Source organism: Oryzias latipes, chromosome 13 (genome assembly GCF_053564925.1).
Source record: "Oryzias latipes strain Hd-rR chromosome 13, Olatipes_Hd-rR_3.1".
Classification (NCBI taxonomy): domain Eukaryota; kingdom Metazoa; phylum Chordata; class Actinopteri; order Beloniformes; family Adrianichthyidae; genus Oryzias; species Oryzias latipes.
Genome location: NC_136249.1, coordinates 6,051,207 through 6,069,472, shown reverse-complemented (window position 1 = coordinate 6,069,472; position 18,266 = coordinate 6,051,207). Strand labels below are relative to the sequence as shown.

The following is an 18,266-nucleotide window of genomic DNA, read 5'->3' as shown; positions in this document are numbered from 1 at the left end:
TCAAAAACTACTGGCCCTGTGGGCCAGTGCAAATTTCTGGGCTATGTCAACCCCTGCATTAAAGTGGTCCATGTGTCTCCAGCTCATCAGCATCAGGATCATAGTGAGTCCATGTCTAACGACAGCTGTGTCTCCAAACCAACAATTTTATTAACCTATAGGGTTTCTGCTGGAAGTCCAGCAGCTTAAATAGAGTTCCTTCTGAGAGGAACATGAAAACAATTCACCAAAAGGAGTGCAACATTTCATAAAGTGAACATGAATTCATCATGACACTGTTTATTTGCAGCAAGGTACTAAATGAGACTTTTGTTTGTCATCAAAAAGGAGACGGTGATTGCTTCACTCACCGGGTTCCGGTGAATTTTCACCGGCTACTTTTGAGGCATTTAACATGCATTGTTTTTAAGTGATTGGATGTCGATGTTTCGAAAAATGTCACTTCTTTGAATCCTGTCCTCCAGAATTATTGTTAATTTGTCTGAATGACTTTCCTGCATAGGGAGCAACACTGGCATTGGAAAGTCCACAGCTCTGGCTCTGGCTAGAAGAGGAGCCAGGGTGATCCTGGCCTGTCGCAGCAAAGAAAGAGGCACGGCTGCTGCCTTTGACATCCGCAAAGTAAGCAGTTGCAGATTTGTGAAAGGCACCCAGTTCCAGAATAAACAAAGTAGGGCTGTAGTCGACAATTTGAATAAAAAATATAATGAATTTGAAATTAAAACTATTACAGAAATCTTGTGATCAGTTTTGTGACATCAAATGACTGCCAGCATGGCGGAGCAGACCAGAACACATCGGTAAAATAATAAAATGTTAATAATGTTTATCAAGTTATTACGGTGTCTTTTGTAAGTGTTTCTTTGTCTCAGTTTACAATCTTCTTGTCATTGATCTACTGTAATTGTGGTCAACGAAACATTGAGAAAGGAAAAACTGAAAAGCATGTTTAGAATGATATAAAAGTATTATTTCGTTTTTTTTCAAAATCTTTGTGTTTTTATCTGTTTTATTAATCATTATTTATTCATTCTGCACTAAAAAAAAGTTCTATATATTTTTTTTTAAATACATACTACTCAAATTTTCATGCATTAGGTTCAAACCTAGTGTATATAAGTCCCACTCCAGTCATCTTTTGATTTTTTTTTTTTTAAAGCGTTCCCAGTGGTCATTTAATTATGACTGTGTTTTTTTTTCGGATATCAAATATTTTGTCATTTTATAGACACTGGTCCATCTGCTCCGCTTTCTGCAGAGCGGCAAGACTTCTTCAGAAACTTGCCTCTGGGTCTGTTGGTGCGGAGTAAGCCTGCGCTGATTTCCCATCATTCCTTTGTTTACACTCTGTCCTTCTAGCTTACAGCCCCTCACATCCCCTTAACTTAACATTAGCAGGTCAACAAAAATGGTGAGAAATACAAGAGCTTTCCAGCCGTACAGTTTTTAACCAAAATTCCAGCTCAGACGAGGAAAACAAAGACATTCATGGATCTATTTGTCTGCAAGTGGAGGTATCAGAATGCTGGAGTACCTGGCTGCAGACAAAAGGATAATGACCCCCCCACACACACACCAAAGTGATTATGCTGATTCACATGGATGGCGTCGAGGGTTAAAATGTAAACACTGGAGTAAGAGCTCAGTTTTGCAAGTCTGAACACTTGTTAATATCAATGTTTAAAGGCATAAAACAGTTACTGTTTGTTTGCACTATTTTAAGCTCATCTTGCACACTGCAACTTTATTCTGTATTAGAGACCGTTAATTCACATACAAAGGTTTTAATAAAAAGTGCTTTAATTCGGAAAACTTGTGGAATTTGTGCTCCCGGTGACGCTAATGATGTCAGGGAACCAGGTCCTCCTCTCAGAATGGAGCTTGTGGCCCAACGGCTGTAGCAGCTGCGTCACAGCTCCAAGCATGTTTTTGTCCGTTCCTGATTCTCCATGATTTGAATAAAGAAATACTGAGAAATGCAACTGTAATCCTAATTTCCTTTATTTATGTCGTCCGTCATAAGAAAAATGCAGCAAGGACATGTTAAAACCACCAAAAGATCCATTTCCATTGGAGTGGGTCTTTAGATGGATGGCGGTTCGGTTTGTGAATCATTGATCTTGATTCGCCTCCTAAGTAATGATCCACAGCTCTGATATAAAGAGACATTAAACAACTGATGCTGAATCAAACTTTAGCAACTCAAAGATTTCTTTTAATTGGTGACATATCTGTCATTTAATAATAAGAACAGCTAGGTGCTTGTGCTCAGCAGCTGAGCAGCACTTACGTTTCTTGAAGCTTTAAGCAAAAACCAAATTGCAGTTGGGTCATTGAAGATAAATCTTTGCCTTCATTTCAGCCTGCGTTGGCATATAAAGAATGTAACGAATGTAACCTGTGCTGACTTTGAAAAAGAAATCATTTTAAAAAAAAACCTCTGAGCTTAGTTTCAACTACAGATGTGAGCATCACAGCTGGACTGATCCAGAACTTGTGTTTTCCAGGAAAGTGGAAACAACCAAGTGGTTTTCATGCCCCTGGATCTAGCGGATTTCCGATCTGTTCACAGTTTTGCAGAAACCTTTCTGGAAACTGAACCTAGACTGGACATCCTCATTAACAATGCAGGTGAGGCTGTCAGCAGGCCCATCCCCCACTCTCCTGAGTGTTTGCTGATATGTGTATTAATAATCAAACATGAAACTGAACCTTTCAGGCATAATGGGTCCGGGGCGCACTGTGGACGGCTTTGGCATGGCGTTCGGAGTAAACCACCTGGGTCACTTTCTGCTGACCAACCTCCTCTTGGAGCGACTGAAGCAGTGTGGTCCCAGCAGAGTTGTCACAGTGTCTGCTCTCCTTCACCACCTTGGACGTATTGACTTTGCTTTACTGGGGTCCACAAAAGATTTGGTGTCTGGTCAGTCCACTTGGCAAAACTTTCAAGCTTACTGTAACAGTAAACTCTGCAATGTACTTTTTACCAGGGAGCTGGCAAATCACCTTGAGGGAACTGGTGTCACCTGCTTTACATTGCACCCAGGTCAGTAACGTTTGTATTGTTTCTCAATTAACCCTTGTGCTATCTTAAATGACTCCACCCTTCCATTGACGTGTTCTCCCTACCATGACAAAGGTGGATAAAAGTGGAAAGATTTCATGTAATCCATGGACACCAGTGAGGTTCACAAATCATTGAAGAAAAAAGGTTCAGAGCACTGTCTAGTGGGTCTAGATGACCCAACTCCCAACCTTAAAGTGCCTAGGATAGTACAAGGGTTACGTACATGTGAAAACGCTGTCTACGACTGAGTTTTTGCTTCTTTTTTTTTAATCGTAGGAGTGGTTTACACAGAGCTGTGTCGGAATATGAGCTGGTGGCAGCAGCTGCTTTTGATCCCCGTTGCCAAGCTCTTTTTTCTGGATACTGATGGAGGCTCTCAGACAACCCTGCACTGTTCCCTTCAGGAGGGCATAGAGTCTTTCAGTGGAAGATATTTCTCCAACTGCAGGGTGCAGAACATGGGAGTCAAGGGACGTGACGATTCTCTGGCCCAGAAGCTGTGGGAAGTGAGTGAAAGGTTGACAGGCTTTCACACCAGAGTGAGCCAACATGCAGAAAGGGCTTAAAAACTCAAAGCTGTCATCAGGCTTCTTTTGAGATTCATTTTCTTTGTTGAGTAACTTTTCTAAATTTCTAGGTTTATTGTGGGAATTTGTGTAGAAAGTTCTTTGCAAAGAAATGCGAAAAAAAACCTCTGCTGGTTCAAACGTACCTTAACCCGTTCTCAAAGGAATCTTTTCTGTCACAAATTCCAGCTGTGCATGAGGGAAGCCATTGAAGAGACTTCAGATTGGCAGCTGTTTCAGTTGCATCTGTGGCAAATTTATTAATTATTTTTGTCTTGCATTATCAATCTGTGTTTATTAACTTATTTCATGTATATGATACATATATTACTGTTTTTTTATTTTGTTAAATGTGACTAAAATGATGAAAGTTGCCACAAATCTCCCCTACAGTGATGTACTGTTAAAAACCAAATTGATCACATTTTCTGTTCTTATCAGTCCTCCTCATACTTGAAAAATTATAAAGTGCCATTCGTTTTTAGTTTTTGTAATAAAGCTTTTTTTAGAGGAGTCCCTTCATTTGTTTGTCATGTGATTGAAGCTTTGTGAGATCTGCGACATGTTTTCTTGTAAACTGTTACTTGATGTGCGCTTTCACGTCATACAAAAACAGGACATAGTGCTCTTGTGGCTTGCCTTTTTTGTCCTCATTCTAAAACTGCGTTCACACTAAATGTGATTCTTGCTTCTGGCTGGCCAGTTTCAATGTGAAGTCAATGGTACAGATGTGATCTGAGGTCCTCCGTCGCGATTTAAGCGTCAGGCGCGGCGGTTCAGCAGCAGCACAATTTGACTGGCGTGGAAATATCTGAACATTGGCTAGAACGCTGCGTCGCTTCTACCAATCAGGGACTCATCTATGGACCTGTGATGTGATTGGTGACGCCACCAGCTCATTGGATCGGCCACGCCAACCCCGGGAGGCTGGCTAACAGGCAAAGACGGGAGCAGCAGGAGTATTGGGGAGACAGCCTGCTCAGGTCTCCTGAACGTAATTATATTTTTCTTATTTTCATTGAGGCAATAACAAAAAAAAAAAAGGGGTTTTAATTTTATTCTTGTTTTTATTTTATCTGTCTTGGGTCAATGCGGGACAGTCAGTCTTCAAACGCAGGAGTGAACCAAGAGAATCTGAATAAGCTCATGAACCCAGACATGAGATGGGATTACTGATGCTTTTGTGGAACTTTTTTAACGCTTCTGTAATCTTAGATGACCCCACCCTTGCATTGACGTGTTCTCCCTACCATGACAAAGGTGGATAAAGGTGGAAAGATTTCATGTAATCCATGGACACCAGTGAAGATCACAAATCATTGAAGAAAAAAGGTTCAGAGAACTGTCTAGTGGGTCTAGATGACCCAACTCCCAATGTTAAAGTGCCTAGGATAGCACAAGGGTTACGTGTGAATACATCATTAAAGACTTGGAAATAATGTGCCCTTTGCATGGTAGAAGGTTCTGTAATTCCGCTTCAACACAAGAAAAATGCTGAACCTTATCACGAAGAAGGAAAGGTAAGTAAATCCCTAAAAAGAATTGAGGAAATTGTAAAATACAATTTTGAAAACGTGTTGGTCTGGATTTGGGAATCAAATGGGATCGCCACTGAAGATCTACAGCCTCTACTATAGAGACATTAGGTAACTGATACTAAATCAAACTTTAGGAGCACAAAGGAAGCTCTGTTTCAGCAGGTGACATAAGTTAGGTGTTTGTGTCCAGCACCTCTACTAAAATTACTCATTTTTTATTTATTAGATTCATAAAATAGTTTCATCTGATCATGAAAACGATCCCGTATTCCACACTTTTCAGTAATGGGATTTTAGGGAGAAAAACATTTTCCTGCTTGCTTTACAAATATGCAAGTCAGTAAATCATACAAATTCTCAGTGTGAACTTGCTATCTTACTTCATCCACAGGGTGGCAGTAGAGCACAGCAGCTAAAGGAGACCGACAGATCTCATGTCTTGGTCACTGTTGTTTGGAGCAAGGTTGTTGAAGACCATAACCCTGTAGACCTATAGATTGTGTTCATTCTGAGCTCTGAATATTGACACAGTGAGCCCTTAAAAAGCTAGGTCCCTTCTCTGTGTGTTAAGAGAGATGCTCTTGTAATTATTTAGTGGGACGTTCCTTTTCAAAGGTTTCTCCTTTAACCTTTGTGGTGGTGAAGAGGAACACAATCGATTCTTATCTCCTTCTGCCTTCAGCCATACTTCAGTTCTCTTCCTCTATCCTGCAAGCTGAAAAGGAAGGTGATAAACCTGATTGTATTTTGGAAAAATAAGATATCAGTGTTTTGATTACCACATCTCAGCAGACACAGTCATGATGGGGAGTGCTCCAGACGACCATCGACACAAAGTTCAAAAGATCCATGCTGCAGTATTACCAGCAAACCGGCTGACAGGCTTGAGAAGGTGTTGATGAATTTAGTTAGTGAATTTTGCTTTGCTGAAGTAAAAGATGGAAAGGGAGATAAAACATGGGAAAGAAAAAAGTTTTCAAATGTTGAAACCTAGACTTTAAGCAAAAGATATCTGTGTACTCATCAAACTGATGGAAACAGGCAGGCTTCACTGTCTGCTGATTCAAACATTCAAAAGACAAAAAGGTCTGCAACACACTGAAGAAATTATTTAGATACATTTGCATTGATTTTATTAGTGATGACGTTTAGAAAAAAAACATTTTGTAACATAAAGGAAGTAAAAAAGCTCAATGTCATTGACCTAAATGCATGTCTATACCTGCAAGACACAAAGAGGGCTAGTTGTTTTGTTACAGAAAGTGAACATTGATAAAAGGAAGTAATCACTATTAATCAGAACAAACTCAATAAATGGTAATACTATCCATGAAGTATTCAATAAGCCATATTTTGTAAGTTGCTGGTGTTAACAATATGTACTTAACATTTTAAGACTGTTTCCTAGTGAACTTGTCTGTCAGTAACACCTTTCTCCTGAATCAGTTAGCTCAGGCATACCAGAGACAAAGCCCTGGCCTCAGTCCAGGGGTGTCCTGTGTTTTCAGCTTAGCCTTCTTCTTTTGTGGTTATACATGTTCTCTGATCATTTGCTGGGCAGTAAATTCAAATGGGTAATTAGAGGATTATTAATTGTCACAAATTGAGCTTTTGACAAATTCAAGTCTGCATATGTCGTAGCGGCTTTCTTAACCCTTAGACACCTAATGTCACACGTGTTGACAAACCAGAGTACTGAGACAGCCCTTGCTAAAATAGTCACTGATATTACGTGTAACCTGGACCTTCAGCAAGTTGCTGTCCTGGTGTTAATGGATCTAAGTGCTGCCTTTGAAACAGTAGATCCCAATATTTTATTAAATAGGCTGAGAAATTGGGCCTCGCTGATGCTGCTTTTATTCTTATCTCCCAGATTGATGATTATATGTAAGTATGGATGTATGCTCCTCAAAAGTCCATCAAATCAATAGTGGGGTTACCTAAGGATTCATTCAGGGTCTTTTACTTTTTAAGGCAGAAAATGCTACCCTTAAGGGAGGTCATCAGGGGTCACGGCATTCTTTTTCACAGTTATGCTGATGAAACACAACTTTACATTGCTGTGTCTCACGATGACAAAGAGTCCGTTAACACACGTTTAAACTGGAGAACTAAAACAGGATTTTATCATCTTAAAAATGTTGCCAGAGTTTGCCTATTAAACTATGAATCGATTTATATTCCTACAATCATACTAGATCGATCTGTTTGAGGCACATTATCAATCGCATTAAAAGAAATTGTTAATAAGTACAGACAAGAGAATTCATCTGTACTTATGTGTTTTATTGACGCATCTAAGCCTTCCACAGGGTAAATCACACCAAACTTTTGATCCAAATGAAAAATCGGGGTGTTCCATGGTATGTTTTAGGACTACTAGCCTTCTGGTATGCCCAACAGAAAATGGTGGTTAGGTGGGGATCAGGTGTCTCTTCCCGTTTGGTATGACTAAAGGGGTAAGACGGGGTAAGACAGGGGGTAACTTGTACATTGATGACCTGTCGAAGGACCTGAACGCATGTAATACCGGTTGCATGGTCGGTGGTTTTAAGGTAAATCATCTGATGTATGCAGATGATTTAGTTGTCTTCAGCCCCAGCAGCTCCGGATTACAACAACTTTTAAATGTCTGTTCAGAATTTGGTTTTAAGAATGATATTTTATATAATTCCAGTAAAAGTGCTGTCATGATTTGTCGTACAAAGTATGATGTTGCATTGAATGTTCCTGCTTTTAAACTGTCTGATTCTGAGTTTGCTGTCTGTCACAAAGTCAAATATCTTGGTCATATCATCAACGATAAGCTTACAGATGACGATGATATCCACAGACAACAGTGTAATTTATATGCTCAGGCAAACACGCTTGCACGCAGGATTTATTCATGCTCGGACAATCTTAAAATTATTTTATTAAAAGCTTACTGCACACCTTTGTATACTGACAAATTATAGGGAATCCAGCATCAGGAAGCTACAAGTAGCCTATAATGATATCCTAAGGATTTTATTAAAACAGCCTCGGTGGTGCAGTGGAAGCAGTTTGTTTGTTGGTGCTAGAGTAAATACTCTCCAAGCTTTATTAAGACATTTTATCTATGGTTTTATTTATCTTCTTAATGCTTCAAATAATTAAATCATTTTAACTTTCACCAATATAAAGCACACCACTTTTAGATACCAATCCCCTATTTGGAGGTTTTGGTACAGTTGTCTTTTTTGAACTTTTAATTTTCCTTTTTTTTTTTTTGTTTAAGTCAGCAGTTTTAGTCTTTTTATTAAGTTCATGATACCTGGTTATTTTACTGTTTTTATACTTTTATGTCATTGTTTTTATATTCTTATGTCATTGATTTTTATACTTTTATGACACTGTTTATTATTATATTCCTTTTTGTCATTGTTCTTATACTTGTTTGAGTGTTCTATTTTTATCCTTAAATCTTTTTTATGTTTTGTGTATTTTGTGGTAAATGGACCTTGAGTCTGTAATAAAGTTTATTATTAATTAAAGTGAATTTTTGACTTATAAAGTAATATCAAATGTTGTGGAACTCTGTTGTGCATAATAATGTGGAACAGGGACTTTGAAGGTTTTTATTTCAGAAAAAAGAGGTATCTTTAGGATGTTCGTTCAATACCATTTAATTTAAACTGTAATGGTTAGTGACTTGAAAGTTATGCTCACTGTCATTTGCATCAAGTATTTAGAAAAAATCATAGAAATATATCATTTGCATAATCATTTGGAACACGCTGTAAATCATGAGGTATAGTATACTAGCACAGCACAGTTCACAGCCAACAAAGTGATAAACGTCGTCCTTACCGTTAGAAGACTGTAAAACCCAGGTTTTGGGGTGGTGACAAGAAATGCTCCAGTTCACTTATCATAGCACATGTATGTCTTGTAACACCATTTAAATTGCAATAGTAACTCTGGTAAATGCCTCCAGATGCACAAAAAGTATGGTTTTGATTAAAAAAAATATATCCCACCATTTATGCAGGCATCTGCAAAAGCCTTACTTTTTAAAGAGTGCCGTGTGTGCTGTGTTTATCTGCAAGCCTCCAGAATTAATCCTTTGCTATTTTTCTGCACCAGTTGTGCCTGCGATAAAAGAAGCATGAGGATTCAAATTGGATGAGTCCATGGTGGCATTAAGTTCTTACCATACTGGGCAGCAGTCAGGCCTACAGTTGGAAGAGCAGACTAGTGCTAACCATTGAGCCTTGCAAGGCTTGTTTCCTGTCTCCCAACCTTCCTCACTCTCAATCTATGTGTCTTACAGATAAGACAACAAACAGTAAGGAGAAAAGATAGTTGTATCTTTCCCCACAATCATTAGCTCTGTGAAAAAAAATAATCTCGTTTCTAGATGCTTTTTGTGTCTGTGTGAAAGTATAATTCACAAAATCAGCCTGTGAAAAGACAGCTGCATGGCTAAGGTTAAGGGTTTTTTGGAGGTGCATTAGCTTATCAACAACCTGCTGCAACAATTACACAAATGATGTGTGTCAGATGTGTCTCAATACCCAGAAATGCCAAAAATTCTCCTGCCAGCACTTTTCTATTCACTGTAGTAGAGCTCAGTATCCTGATAGTGCCCTCTCCCTCAATTCATGCTATGAAAGTCACAAGCTAGTTCCACAATGGCTGCGAGGAATAAATGTTGAATTGCTTCAAATTGTTTGCAAAATGTATTTTTTACATTTTTGAATGAAAACTAATTCTCCACTCAAGTGTAGTAGCATTAATATTTTGACTAGAAAGCTAAATTCACTTCATTAGTTTACAAAGTCAAAAAAATTAAAACAGTTAATACTTTTGTGTGTACATAAAATACTAAACATATTATGGCAGAAATGGATATGACTGCTTTGTTAATTGTTGTCACACTGATTCACTGAGACAGGGAGCCATGGCTCAGTGAATCGGATCGACATGAGGACCTGGTTATGAGTGGGTTCGGTAGTCCACTTTGACTGGACCGTTCCCTAGAGATCACCAGGAAGAATCGCGGACGAAGAGTGTGTCTCTATGGAAACCAGAAGTTCTGTAGTACCGTCGTGGTGCAGGAACGGTTCTGCACCCCGGACATTGAACTGCTTTCTGTCCCACATTTATAAACAATTAGAAAAACCAAAACCATAACTTTTTATCTGTAGATTTCTTTTCAGCTTTTAACAAGGTGCAAAGGCATGTTTTAAACAACCAGCTTGCAACTCATTTTGACTTACATGATTGACTTCTTGCTTTTAAACATCTGAATGGATTGAAAGCAGCAGGTTTTGGTAAATGGAGTTCTTTCAGACGTCATCAAATCGTTCATAAAAAGTTGTTGGATACACAAGAAATGTACTTCTTACAATTTGAAAAACAAAGGAGATGTATGGAGTTAAAGAAACAGAAAAGAAAAAAATCTGAGAGTTAGGCCAAAAAAGAGAGACATGGATTGGGAATTTTTGGCGCGGTTTGTTAATTACATGAAATTCAGAGTTAAAGAACTTTGAGGAGTGGAGCATTTCTGAACCCACTGAATCCATTTTGGAGTCCCAGGGTTCTTGGAGCCAACCCAGATACTGGTGGGCAGAGGTGAGGTACACCCTGGACAGGTCACCAGTCTGTCAAAGGGTCACACACACAAAAGCACACAGACACTCATACCTCAGGGACAAATTAGTATAACTAAATAAGCCATTTTCAATAACATGGACCTGCTAAGGGACTGCAGATGGAAAGAAACTAGCTTATAGCTAAAATCTGGCATGTTTTTTGTCGTCCACCTTTCAGCATATCCCATCAGAGGTCGCCACAGCAAATCAGCTTTCAGTGATTTGCCCAGGTGGTTTGGCAGAGATTCCTTCCTGACACAACCCTCTATTTTATCCGGCACAGGGGACCCCAGACTTTGGCCCCCTTGTGACTACATTGTTAGGCCATAGTGTGAAGCCCAAGGACCCACACTGGATGAAGCTCACCCCCCGGGAATTGCACCCTAGTTTCCCATGTACTAGTCCTACACACAGGGGTCTCACATGAGCCATCCAAATCCAAATTTCTTTTTTAATGTTCATTAATAAAACAATGTCCCTTTCTCAACAATAAATAAATGTTCGAACCTACAAAGCTTATTTTTGGATTGTGGAGGGAACCAGTGTGCTGAGAGAAAACCCCCACATGAATGAGGAGAACATGCAACCTCTACGCAGAAAGATCCCAGCCCGGATTGGAACCAGGGCCTTGTTGCTTAGAGGTGAGTGTTAACCACTACACCACCATACAGCCTTGCTTTGCATAACAACATTCAGAAAAGCACTACAAAAATGCAGACCATTTATCATTACCTATTCATCAATCAGAATAAGCAACATTTATGAGACTGCAAACCGTACACAACACACATGTTGTGTTTTTTACACATAGGTTTGTGCAAAAATTGTCCACATTTACAAAAAACCTAAAAAATCATGCTATGTGCACCCCCAGGTAAAAGGATGCTCCTACAGCATTCTCTAAGCACTGATTTGAATCTGACCCCTTAACCAGCTTCATTTTGTGATTTACACACCTGCTCTTTACCAAACCTCATTCTAAGCCTGTTGTATTTTCTCAGTTCTATCCCTTTCACACTCCTCTCTCTGGGGTTTGCTCCCTCTTAGATCATTTCCCTGGCACTTGCTGTCCAGGCTGGGCCCTGTCTGTTTTAATTCCCCTTCTACAGGACAAGTAATTTTGGAGAGAAAAAGGGAGAACAGATGACCAGTGGCTCCTGACCTTTAGTCTGTCAATTGAAATTCTTGCTGTCGTACCCATTGAACACGTCACTCACACTAGGCAGAAGTGACACACTCATCTCAGCATGGTTGAGCTACACACACAATCACTGTGTCACTTTCCATCTATTTTAGGGGCAAGTTGTTAAGCCGGAACAGGCCATGAAAGAAAGCAGGGTTTTCTTTATTAAATGTTTACCAGTCATGCTAAATGTGAAGCTACTCTTTGTCTGAACTGTTTCCAGGTGCTTTTTTTCTTGTGTGGACCATTTTCAAAGATAATCATGCAATGTAGATGTTAGTCCAAAGGGTGGGGTCCAGACACACTCATCCACTCACTCAAATATTACAAAAATACATGTAGGCTCCAGGAGGCAGAGCACTTCCGGGCTGACTTACCTGTTCCTGTTTAGATTGTCTTCTGCAGTTCAAATACAGAACTTGGTCATCTGTTCCTGGCTCTGCTCTCTTTTGGCATGTCCTTAATCCTCTAACCCGGGGGTCGGGAACCTTTTTGGCCAAGAGAGCCATAAATGCCACATATTTTGAAATTTAATTTCGAAAGAGCCATACAATAATGTAGTGTCCTTTCCCCACACTGAGGCACGGAGACTTAACCTCTTTTAAAGTTCTTTATTCCGATTACTGCAGACCGCAACAAACGCCCTTCAATTAATTCAGCAACTCCTGAATCTCTCCCGCCGACACGAGAGCGCTTCTCCCAACTTTATATTCCCCTGCTCCCGCTGCAGCCCTCCCATTTCCCTTATTCGGCCCATAGCTGAACCCCATTGGTCCAAACTACCTAACAACAGGCTGAACGACAGAACTGAGGGCCAATCAGATCTCTGCTTGACGCGTTCAATGAACTCCAGAACTTTTAACGCGGCCCAACAGCCATCCAAGTCAGTCCGCGACAATTTGTTTAAAACTAAATATACAAATGAATGTGTGCATTTGATTTAATTTTAACATTTTTAAAGTAAAATAAGTCTGTGGATTCTTTTTAATAACATTGTTATTCTGTTGCTAATAAATGATGAGTATTTCTCGTGGTAGTTTTGCTGATGGTCTAGTCTGGTTGATACGTGGTGAGTTTCTGCTTCGTTCAGGCGTTGAGACTTTAAACGTCATCGTAGGTCTGAATGTTCTGTAGATGTGAGACAGACTGCTCACATGCAGACGGGGAGCCAAACACACACTCACACGCTGCAGTGAGTGACAGGCAGTGGGTTTTACCTATTTACAATCCCTGCGCGATTCACCTGCTGTCCCCACAACCCCTCACCCCCACCCTCTGCTTTCTCCCTCACACATCCCGTCCCCGCATCTGCGCGCTCTTTCTCAGAGACGGGAGCGCGCAGTTTTAGGCACGTCAATTCACAGGTTTCCAGCTGGTACAAACTCTGTGAAATAATAGATAATAGTAACTGATAGCGCTGGCGCAGATTTCTCTCTCTAAGCACTGCTACTACTGCGCGCCTCTGACATCGCATCGCGCCCGAGAAGGACTGGTCTAATGAAAAAAAAAAACTATAATTAAAGATTTGTCTGCGAGCCACATGTGACCATCAAAAGAGCCATATATGGCTCGCGAGCCATAGGTTCCCGACCCCTGCTCTAACCCAAGGGTGTCAAACTCATTTTGGTTTGGGGGACAAATTCAACCCGTCTGATCTCAAGTGGGCCGGACCATTAACATAAAAGCAAAATGACCGATGGTCAGCTTGTTATCTGTAACTTTGTTTTTGTTTTTCTTCACAGTTGGAAAAAATGCCTCAACCAACAATAGTGGCCTGATCACTTACTATTAAACAATCATTCACAGACGCCAATGGATCTCAAATAAAATGCTTTTCACTTAATAAAAAAAATGGTTTATTCAATTTTATGCAGACTGAATATTTTACCTCTGACACTGAAGCAATCCTGATAAACTTAGGAGGGGGCTACAGAAGAAATGAAACACATTGTCTAAAATGTAAATGTCATGAAAATTAAATTAAACTTAAAACATTTGTGAAAATAACAAGAATTGGGAGTTAACCTCCCTTTCTCTTCTGAAACTTCACCCGGCCATCAATAGGTAAAAGGGCGACAGCTTTTAGGGGCACAAGACTTGTGCAGCCTTCAGCATTTTTCCATAAGTCACTGTCTGAAAATGGTTTGGATGTTTGCACCAACTTGCACAATAAGGTCACTACTCCATCACTGACGTCACGGCTGTAGTAAATGCAGACGGTTGTTTTGTCAGTCCAGCTAATAGTTGCTAAATCTTCTCTTTTATTAACTGCAAATGGTGAAACTTTTCTTTATGGAGAGTCTCTTAGTGGTGCTGAATGTTGTCTTCTTTTAGCGCTGAGACCTGTTGATAATATACCAAGCATTTTTTTTTTTGTTGCATTCAGTTCTGTGAACAAATAAAACTCTTCATTTTCCTGGAAAGCTCAGCTCTTCACTTCAACCTTTTTTTCTTTTTGACAACATTCTGGTCATTATTGTGTCACTACTGATCATTCTTAGAGCAACGTAACAGAGGTGAGGCTATAAGGAGAATCAGACTGCATCTTACCCAGAAGCAGAGCTGTTAGGTTTTGCTTTTGGCACGTGCAGAGATGTGCTGTTTCACCTGTTCAGCTTTTCCTTTGCTCCCCCTAGTAGTGGAATTGTGCATTTCGGTTATTTCTTTTTAAAAACACAGGAATGGACTAGAAATGTTTTTTTTAACTTCCTTCTAATTTTTACTTTTCATGAATAGGCCGGATTAAACCATGTGGGCCGTCTCCGGCCTGCGGGCCGTATGTTTGACATCCTGCTCTAACCTGACACTATTTTGTCGACCATAATGGGCGCAAAAATAGCCCAGTAGTGAAACTAACTTCTGGCAATCGGGCCAAGTGATGGAGTTTGGCAGAGTGGGACAGCGTAGCTCAGCTTCGCCACTCGTTTCAAGTTTTTTCCCACTCAACTTCTAATGGTGGTTGATTCTACCATCTCACACGCCTCCCAAGGCCACTTAATGAGGCATGATGATCTCTGTAAGAAGCCTGCAGTGTTCCCGACTTTTGCTGTCACCACCCGGTACACATCTTTCTTCAGGGTCTCTCCAGCACACTCACGAGCTGATGGCGAGGGAAGTTCTTCAGGAGTTAAATTGTATAATTCTGATATTTTTATGGAGAGTAAAATATTTTGGGATATTTAAAATGTAAGTTTATTTATTATATTAGACTGAATGACATTTGCATAAAGATAATTGCATGTTTTGTCTTTCAGAGTTTACTTTATGTCTAACCTGAATCATTTTGACAGGATATATTTTTGCAAAACATTATTATTATTAAAGTTATTTAAAATTTTATCAGATTTTTTCAGGAATAATATTCCTGTCTGTTTTCCTTCGTATTTAAGTAAAAAAATGTTAAGTTTAGTTATAGTGTGTTCAATAAATGTTTGGCCTGCGACCCAATGCGTGTTTTGGATTTTGGCCCTTCTGTAAAATTGAGTTTGACATCCCTGCTATTAATATAACTAACCTATGAAGCATGTTTTTTGACTGTGGGAGGAAGTCGGAGTGACCGGAGAAAATCCACTCATGCACAAAGAAAATATGCAAACTCAACACAGAAAGGTCCAAGCAGAGACTTAAAACCAGGGCATTCTTGTTGTGTGTCGAAGCGCCAAACACTGCGCCACTGTACACACCTGAAATAATTAAGGATGTCAAATTATTGCGTTAATCACGATTAATTAATTACAGACAAATTAGTGCGTTTTGTCATTGCGTTAATGTCATTTTTTTATCTATGACTGCTGTCATGTTCAAATATAAAGAACAAAGTTCAAACTGTTTACTTGCATGAATGTTTTATTTGAATTCAGCTGAAAATGCCGTTCTCCCACTCCCAGTCTCTTGGTGTCTGTGTACCGGTGTGTACGCTGCTGCTGTGACGTCATCAATGTGAAATGTATTTAATTATAATCACACCTTTACTAGTTCTAATGATTGTTTCTTTTATTGTTTTATGTAAAGCGCTTTAAATTGTCTTTGTACATGAAATGTGCTATACCAAAACACTTGCATTGCAGCATCAGGTGAATAAAAAAAATACAGCTTAAATGTAAAATGTGCTTCTGTGACCTAATGTTTGTGCCTGTGAGACTTTGTGTTTATGCTTTTTCAACAAATTGCAATTGCTTCCCTTTATTAAGAAATCCCAACTTTTCCACTCTATTGGGAGTCATGTGTTTTTCTTCCTGCATAAGATTTCACCTACTTTAGAGAAAACCATTTCACATGACATGGGGCATAGAGCATCGCCAGTGCAAGCTTGTACACGTTTGGAAAGTCATGTTTTTGCCTCTCTTAGTACTGCAGTGGGCTTCCCTGTCTTGGATTGGTTCCCCAAACAGGTTCTCTTAAATCACATGTGTCAAACTCAAAGCCCGCGGGCCAAATGTGGCCCGCCATGTCATTTTAGTTGGCCCTTGAGAGCTTAAAAGTTTCTCATTTCTTAAAATAAAAATTGGTGTGTATTTATTCATATCTTGAGGGAAACAGACTTGAAATATCGGATTGGGCAACTATACATTTGGACTTAAACACTGTCCATGTAACCTAGCAGAATCAAATTTAAAAGGATGCTAGAGTAACAAGCAAACACATTTTCTATGCAACTGGAATTGTCACTGTAACCCTTGTGCTATCCTAGGCACTTTAACATTGGGAGTTGGGTCATGTAGACCCCACAAGAAAGTGCGCTGAAACTTTTTTCTTCAAAGATCTGGCCCTTGGAGGACAGTCACTATGCTGATGTGGCCCTCGGTGAAAAGACTTGAGACTGGTTGGGCCTTGACCTAGGACTCAACTTAAACTTTCCTGTTTTTTATCGGGACTTGAGGAAAAAACCTTGAGACTTACTTGTGACTAGTCCTACCTCTGGTGTCTTGTGAGTGGGTACCAAGGGTTCTGATTAATCTGCACCCTTGCTCAGCTGAACGTTCACACTTTCCAAACAAAGTAAGGGCTGAGGAAAAACGCAGTGGTGTGAATCAAACCCGCTAGAGTGAATTTACCTGTTTGTTAAACACAGCATGCAACTGTTACTGCTTCCATCTGTCTCTAACTTATTAAGTAACTTCAAAAGACAAAACAAACAAGGGCAAGGATAATATGTCACTAAATTGGCACTCTGTCACTACTTCAGACATTGTGATGATAGACAACAGATGATGAAAAACAATAAGAAGATAAAAAAGATTAAGGTAAAGTGTTCACTGTAGATTTCCGGGCACTAGTGGAAATAACCAAACCTGAAAGAGTAGCTCTAGCGAAACAATATTGTATGAGGATTGGTTAAAATACTAAACATGATCCTCAATCTAGAGCAGGGGTGGCGAACACGCGGCTCTCGAGCCGCATGCGGCTCTTGGCCAATGAGCGTGCTTATGAATGCAGCAAGTTCACCGGCAGTGTTTCGCTTGTTTGCCTGCCACTTCGCGAATGAGATGATCCGCTGATATGCATTAATTTTGCATAAATTATTAGTTTCAGCAGGTCAATCATTCATGGTGATTAATAAGAAAGTGCAAAAGCAAATTTTTTAATGAAGGTTAATATTAAATTAATCCTACACACATCTGAAATCTAATTTATTTAATGTTTTTATTGTGAGTATGAATTACTTGGACACCAGAAGGATGCTCTGTCCAGATGTTTGTGTATTTGTTGGTGTAAGGGTCATTGAAAGAGGAATGTTGAGATAAAAAGAATTACCAGTTAAATGATGAATGGTGAAATAAATGAATGAATGAATATTCAGTTGTTACAATCGTAAATCTGACTTTAGAGGAGGGGGTGCCTCTCCAGCATCAACCTCACCGCCCGTCACTGAGTAGTTGTGTGTTTCAGAGAGAAGTAGAGAAAAGAGTGAGAGAGAGAGAGAGTGTGTGTGTGTGTGTGTGTGTGTGTGTGGGTGTGTGTATGAGATGAGAGAGAGGTGCCTGTGTGTGGAGGGGGTATCTGACCTCCAGGGTAGTCGCTGTGTTAACTCTGGCTAAGCTGCATTTGATGTGTGTGTTGAGGGAGGACACTTTCCTTGAAATAAACACAAATACAATACTTGCTGTTCTGTTGTAGGGAGAGGAGTGTGTTATGGAAAATATGACACCTTTAATTGCGTGTTTGTGTGTGTACGTCTTGGCAGGTCAGTGTGTGGTGTGGCTCTTTGACTCTCAGTGAAAAAATTCGGCTCTTGGTGTCAAACTTGTTCACCACACCTGATCTAGAGGATTGAGGACTTGAGAGTGGTGGCTT

At 39.8% G+C, this 18,266-nt stretch overlaps 1 protein-coding gene across 2 annotated transcripts in view; it reads left to right on the top strand.

The window, feature by feature from the left end:
* LOC101159213 (dehydrogenase/reductase SDR family member 13) overlaps nt 1-4,146 on the top strand; it is a 336,613-nt gene extending 332,467 nt beyond the window's left edge. For both annotated transcript variants that reach the window (XM_078929471.1, XM_004075936.5), the window contains 4 exons: nt 503-621; nt 2,508-2,631; nt 2,720-3,046; nt 3,344-4,146. In XM_078929471.1, coding sequence (XP_078785597.1) covers nt 503-621; nt 2,508-2,631; nt 2,720-3,046; nt 3,344-3,633 — 860 coding nt within the window. In that variant the 3' untranslated portion in view covers nt 3,634-4,146. The remainder of the gene's footprint in view (nt 1-502; nt 622-2,507; nt 2,632-2,719; nt 3,047-3,343) is intronic.
* The last annotated feature ends 14,120 nt before the right edge of the window (nt 4,147-18,266 follow it).